We start from the raw sequence: 6,913 nt of genomic DNA on the forward strand, positions 1-6,913 counted from the left end.
CATCCTGAGTATTCTTACGAAATTAAGGTATATCAATATGCAAGTTATATGAAACTGGTTTCATCCTGCACATTTGGCGAAAATACAGCTATATGAAAGTTTACAACTAGATGAAATTGGTTTCTAGTTGAGTATTCTGACGAAAATGGTATATCAATGAATAAACTATATGAAACTAGTTTTCATCCTGCATATTTTGAAAAAAAAAACAAATTTTACTTAATCTTAGAAAGGATTAAACTGGTTTCATCCTAATTAAGCAGGATTAAACTGGTTTCATCCTAGTTTCATCCTAATTAAGCAGGATGAAACTAGTTTCATCCTATTTTAAACTTGTATAAAAACAAATTCAAAAGGGATGAAATCAGTTTCATCACCAGCAAACATGGATGAAAGCAAATTGAACTACACCTAAAACATGATGAAACCGATTTTGAATAAAATATAACTTTTTCTTCTCTTTAGTGCATCTAGGTATATGAATTCAGTCAATTTTTTAAAATGGAATGTATACAGAGGCAATATGCTTATTGAAACAAGTTTCATCCTACTTTAAATCAGCTGAAACTGCACATTAAACCTGGATGAAGCCGGTTTCTTCTTGGATGGAACTGGTTTCATCGTTAGATTTAAATTCATCAATCATAAGGAATAATGAATTAAAGACAACACAGGAAAATCACTTAGTTAACTGCATCAAATTACATGAATGCAAAATCAATCAATTCAAGAATCAAAACCCATGTCATTCTAAAATATGATATCTATACATTTCCAAAATAAAAACAAATCAACATGCACCAAATTTTATAACTAAGATTAAACTATTTTGAATGTAATCAAAGATAATTAGAGTCCTGAGCTTACCGATTTGAACATATACTTCAATTAACACAAAACCCTAATTTTCTCAATTTATGAATTTGGGAAATCTAACTTAAATTACGGCATAAGAGATTTCTTTATGGACGGTGGCGGTGGTGACGACATTGGTGACGGTGTTGGAGAAACATGATGTTACCAACGTCGTTGGTCTCTTCTGATAGTAGAGATGGTGGTGGTGCTGTCGATGTTGGTGGTGGTGGATTGATGGTGTTGATAATGGAGTTGGAAGAAGATTATGTTGTTGATGGTGGTGCTGCTGTTTTCTGGTGGTGTAGAAAGAAGACGATGGTAGCTGTTGTTTGATTGATGAAGAAGATGAGGTGGAGACGCTTACTGAGAACGAGAGATTGAAATAATTTTTTTGGATCTGGTTTCTATGGATACGATAGAGAAGAAGGGTAATTAAGTCTGTTTCATTAAAAAAAAAATCCCGTCCATTTGACCCAGAACAAAAGCTACTCGTCCATTTGACCCGGAAAATGTGCAATTTTGGCTATATAGCCCATTTTCCGTTAAGTAAAAGTTAGGGGGTCATATAATTAGTTTTTCTTGTTCCCATACGAGCAGCTCAGGGCAATTCTTTGAAATTGGCAAATGTGTATTTTAGTAAAAATAAAATGAAGGCTATTATTCAAGATTTGAACTCAAGAACACTTACTCTATGATACAAGCTTGAACAATTATCACTAACAATCTTCAAGATGGATTTCAGATTGGTTTTGTTCCCACTCTGGTAGTCCGTTCATGTCTGTAAGGAAAACAATTTCTCTCCTGACAATTCTATGCATTGGTTAAGTGACTTCCATTATTCTGGAACTAATGGTAGCTACAAGACTAATTTATGATCAAAGTGCACAGCAAATCAACAATACAACATAGAATTCCGATAATATAACAACCACTTCTATTTACAGTTGAAAAGATAATACCTTGACTTATATTGAAATATATCCAATCAAAAAGAAAAAGGGAAAACATAAAGATCAATATAACTTTAAATATAGTACATTCACATTACATCACATGGCAACAGACTCACATTATTTTTTTTGGGGTTCAAGTTAAGATCAAGATCTAAAAAGGCTATTGACCGAACCTAAGATTACTCATCAAAAAAGCAGCAGTAATTGGTTGGGTAATCTATCATGAATCTCATTTACTTCTATCCACATTTCATTTTCACACAAATCGATATCAAAATATTATATGCTACAAAAAATACAAAGTAGAAAAAAAAAAAAAAATCCACTCTATACTTAGCTACTACCAAGACCCGCACAATACTTCTCTGTTTTGATTCGTCTCCAAGAATTTAGATGAATTTGACGAATATCAAATTCAGGTTGTCGATATTGACACTGTGATGGAGAGGCATTTGAGCACCCAATCTGCATTTTTTTTTAGTCGTAATAGTAGTTTATTTTTCTATATATTTAGCTCCATTTGGTTGAGGAGAAATGTCTTGATCACGCTGCTGGTTGATGAAATAAGGTGATCCACTATTGCTTCTGTTAAGAGCTTTCTGTTTACTACTAGAGAGTTCAAAAGCAGGATTATCATGAACATCAATATCACTATCAACCATATGTTCATCATTGCTAGCTTTATACTTGTACCACGAAGCCCAAAACAGATAGTTTGCAAAGTTTAGGAAACTAAGGATAGCTAAGAACCAATAGAACAGGTTCAAGTTGTTTTTGTTCAAGTCTTGACCATCTAACCATCCTCTTTTGCTTTTAGTAACTCTAGATGTTGTAGTGTTGATGAGATCAACAAAAACACTGCTCAAGAAGTAACCCACGGATTGAGACAAGTATGTGAATGAAGTTGAAAGTGATCTCATCCCTGACGGAGCTTCCTTATAAAAGAATTCCAACAGACCCACCAACGTAAACATATCGGCGATACCGAAAATGGCGTATTGGAAGGACAACCAGAAAAGGCTAATGGGTTTGGTTGGGTCTTTGATGGCTTGGTTCTTTCTTTTTACCTCTACAATACCTGCTACACCCATTGAGATGGCCGAGAGAAATAGCCCGACTCCGACACGTTGAAGTTGAGTTATGCCAGCAGGGTGTTTAGTAATCTTTCTTGCAAAGGGGACGAAAAGGAATTCATAGATGGGTATGAGAATGGTTAAGAAGAGAAGAGGGATGACTGGTATTGAAGCTGCAGGGATTTTGAAAGAAGGTCCTAGGTGAAGGTTCATGCTGTTACCCTGTTGAACTGAGAAGGTCTGAAGTTGGGCTAGACATGTATTTACTAGGATGGTGCTAGCTATGATTGGTAACATTCTGGTTAGGATTTTTACTTGTTCAACTTGGGTAATTGTACAGACTTTCCATGGATCCACAGTTGGTGATGTTGAGCAATCTTGGCGAAGAATTGCAGCTTTGTCTAGAAACCTGCTTTGTGATCAATAAACCACTTCATTTAGCTAACTGATATTAATTAAAGAACAATTACATAAAATCTATAGCTAGAGTACAAGTCATAAGACATCTAACGCAAGAAGAAAAAGAAAACGTCATGTACTGGTTATGAATACCAACCAAACAGACATGGACAGATATATGGTGGTGGAACCAAAATGCAAATGGCCGAAGAATAACGATTGAATCCAGGTTAAAACGCAGTTTATGATAGCAATAATAAATGAAATTGAAACGGTGTCAATTATTTGAGTAGACGAGAGACTACGTTTTGTGGGTGGGGCAATAATAGTATAGATTGTGATTTTTGAACAAAGAAAGTAAAACCGATAAAGTAAAGCAAAAAAAAAGAATGGTCGAACCACAAGAATAATAACACACACGCACTTTTACTGTTGTGGCAGCACTGCAAGAGAATGTCTACTCCAGCATCTAGCTGCTAATGCATAGACATAAAACATACCCAGTTGGTACTTGGTACTTGAGATTGTCAAGTGTAGGGTCACTAGTACATAAAATAATTGTAGGAATATTTTCTCATACTCTCTTCATTTCTCCATGTGGATATGTGGAAGTATTTGTTTTGGGGCTGTAAGGTCTGTCTTCTGTCGACAGCTAAACTTTGGTCTTTAAATATGTACTATGTGTTGGTGGTGGTGGTGGTGAACATATGAATGAATAAACCATCTATCTGATTTATCAAGAATATCTTAACAAATCCAACCTAGCACATGAAGACAACTAACCATATATATATATATATATATATATTTCCTAACCAAAAATACATGAATTGAAATAGAACATCACCTGAACTGGTCAGTATGTGTGATTTTTTCCTCATCAATGCAACTAGCTACTGTTGTAGATGCTGTAGTTGTTGCTGCTTCAGTACTTGTGCTGACTGGCTCATACAATTCTTCGGAATTTTCTGGTACCTCCAATTTCCGATTTTTAAAAGCCACAACAATAACCTGTAAGGAAGCCCAAATATAGCAAGTCAAATCTTCATCTCATTTCCCTTTCTAAATACGCGTACGTATATTATTAGGCAGCGAATAAAAACACCGGGAACAGAATAAGTGTCGCTTATTAGCTGAGTTCTTGACACTAAGCAAGGAAATGATGTTTGAATTATTATTGAATATATAATATGAAAGAGATAAATATAATAGAGAGACCTGTATAATCCTCAAGATTGGGCTGTCCCCTGGTGTTTGTATGCGATAGTAAGGTTTTCCGAGAGCCAGAAAGACGTAACCCACGATAGCAGCAATTGTGGCAATGAAGAAGCCCAAGTCCCAATCTTTATTCATGCTGACCCACACAATTACAGTCACGCCAATAGTAGCTCCAAAGGTTGTACTCAGTAAAAGCCAATTGAAATAGCTGGCAAGAGACTTCCTTTCATTTGGATCCTTTTGATTGAATTGGTCACCACCAAGTGCCGGTACAGTTCCTCTCATTCCACCTGCACCCAGTGCCAGCAAACACAGAGACACGTAGAACATCGCCGCGTTACCGCCTTTTAGACAAGTCGAACCGCTGCAAGCTTGCATTGGCATCATTGCATCCGGCTGTAATTCTTTATAATGAGCTTGAATTGTCACCATTGCCAATGCCTACACAGAAATTTAAAGTAACCCAGAATCAAAATCTTGATCAGTTACCCAGTAGAGTAATAAGCTTCTTAAGAACAAATCAATGAATGAAATTAGTATTACCAGAATTTCGATCACTCCGAATACAAGGCATGTATTGAATCTAGTCAAGTAAGTGTCGGAGATGAAACCGGCGAAGAGACAGAGCAAATAAGTCGAACCGATGAAATTTGTGAGGGTATTTGCTGAACCGGCCAAATCGAAGTGCATTACAAACAGGAAGTACAGTACCATGCTCACCATGTTAGCAACAAATCCCATATTCTCAAGAGCAATCAAGACTACAACACCCAGGAACAAACAACATAGATGAATCAATCCTTTGTGATACAGATAAAAATCCTTCGATTATTAACAGAACTGCAATACCAATACAATTGAGACTCACAGTTATACTTACCATATATGAACATTGTAGCTCGAAAACCGCCTTTTCGGTCACCCATTTTGTTAAGAGACTTATATCCTGCTTCGAAACCTCCTTTGTTTTCTTCCTGTAATTGCAAAGTATATCAATAACATTAGTGAGAACAGAGTAAATGAAAGAATACAAACATAGATGTGATATGTTAAGACTCACTCACCATTGTTTGGAGAGGGAAACAGAGAGAAGAGAGGGAGGGAGAGAGAGAGAAGAATCTTGGTGTGGAGAGAGTTAATGGCAATGAGAAAATAGAGTGGATGTTCTCATCATATATATGTTTTAGTTTCTCATAGTATCTAGCATTATATCAAGATAGATAGATAGATGGTTAGCTAGCTAGCATTTTAGTCATCAAAAGGAAAAAGTGTTGAGAATGAGGTGTACAGTAATTATACATGGCATGATCCACCCCAAACAGAATGATTTGAATAACTTTTTATTTAAAAAAAAAAATTATACATGTGAGTGAGTGAGTGAGTGTGGGAGGTAAGGTTTGGTAAATCAGAAAACATTGAATATACAACTCAAAGTCAATATTAGTCAGCTGGATAGTCTGTCTGTCGACTCTGTCTGTTCTTACTTCTTACCTTTGAGGAACTAGCTAGTTACTACTACTATACAGACTACAAAAAAAGTCCAGTAATTATTGGATTAAAAGTGGGTGCCGAAAGCCTACTTAAGTAAAAGGCGCTGTCGTCTAATTATAGTTAATAATTCTTAATCAATTCTTAATGATTTTCTTGATTAGGATTTGATTTGATGTTTCATCTATTGGTAGGTTTCTTAAGGACCAGTTGGGACTCTTTCAGTGACCAAAAGGTCCTAGACAAACTAGTTCATGGCTGGTTACTGTAAGGATCAAAATCTTTGTTCTTCTTTTACATGTACTACTACTACCATGACTATATTCATTGTTTCGATTGTGGGGTTTATTGACATCGAATGATCCAAGCTTGAGACACATAACATAATCTTTAAGCTTGTCCATATAATCTTCTTTTTTTTTTGCCAAAAAAGCATTTAAGCAAATGGCTGGTTGCACATCAAAACTAGGGCCATTTCCAAAAAGAAATTAATGTGCTCTTGACCCCCCACCCCCTCTTTTCTTACTTTAACTCCCTCCCATATGTTACATAAGTGGGGGGATTTCAAATTCCCACCTATCTTAGTGATTTGCAAGGGTGTGTGCATTTCAAGAGAGGGGGGGGGGGGGGGGGGGGGGGGGGGGGGACTACTACAAACCACTCATGGCAGATAGAATCATAACCAGATTACTCCAATTGTTTCTGTATCTTCTTCTTCACTTTCTACTTAATTCAATTATAGAAAACAAATCCCTGGCTTGGAGTGCTAAGGTTTCTTCTTCTTCTTCATTTTAATTAACTTCTTCTTAATTCTTAAGTGAGAGCAGTTGGGATCCAAGATATCTAAGTGGGTCACAGCAAGGATCTAATCTCTTTTGTTTGAATGCATGGGTGAATTAGCATTGTTTAATCTTGTTTGATTCTCTT

The 6,913-nt window shown here is 36.1% G+C and overlaps 1 protein-coding gene across 1 annotated transcript; it reads right to left on the reverse strand.

Annotated features, from left to right (window-relative positions):
• Nucleotides 1-1,848: 1,848 nt before the first annotated feature.
• On the reverse strand, nt 1,849-5,720 carry LOC113333055 (protein NRT1/ PTR FAMILY 4.3-like). The gene is made up of 6 exons (XM_026579546.1): nt 5,563-5,720; nt 5,379-5,472; nt 5,042-5,259; nt 4,499-4,939; nt 4,128-4,291; nt 1,849-3,290 (listed from the first exon to the last, which is right to left on the reverse strand). The coding sequence occupies exons 1-6, from the start codon at nt 5,563-5,565 to the stop codon at nt 2,303-2,305; spliced, it is 1,908 nt and encodes a 635-aa protein (XP_026435331.1). The 5' UTR covers nt 5,566-5,720; the 3' UTR covers nt 1,849-2,302.
• Nucleotides 5,721-6,913: the final 1,193 nt, after the last annotated feature.

This window comes from Papaver somniferum, unplaced genomic scaffold (assembly GCF_003573695.1).
Source record: "Papaver somniferum cultivar HN1 unplaced genomic scaffold, ASM357369v1 unplaced-scaffold_132, whole genome shotgun sequence".
Lineage (NCBI taxonomy): Eukaryota > Viridiplantae > Streptophyta > Magnoliopsida > Ranunculales > Papaveraceae > Papaver > Papaver somniferum.

Bases quoted from the DNA above. Each gene is read 5' to 3' on its own strand.
- LOC113333055 (XM_026579546.1), bottom strand. The intron at 4,292-4,498 runs GTCTCTCTATTA...GCTTCCTTACAG, and splicing joins CAATCTTGAGGATTATACAG to GTTATTGTTGTGGCTTTTAA. The intron at 3,291-4,127 runs GTGATGTTCTAT...ATCACAAAGCAG, and splicing joins ACACATACTGACCAGTTCAG to GTTTCTAGACAAAGCTGCAA.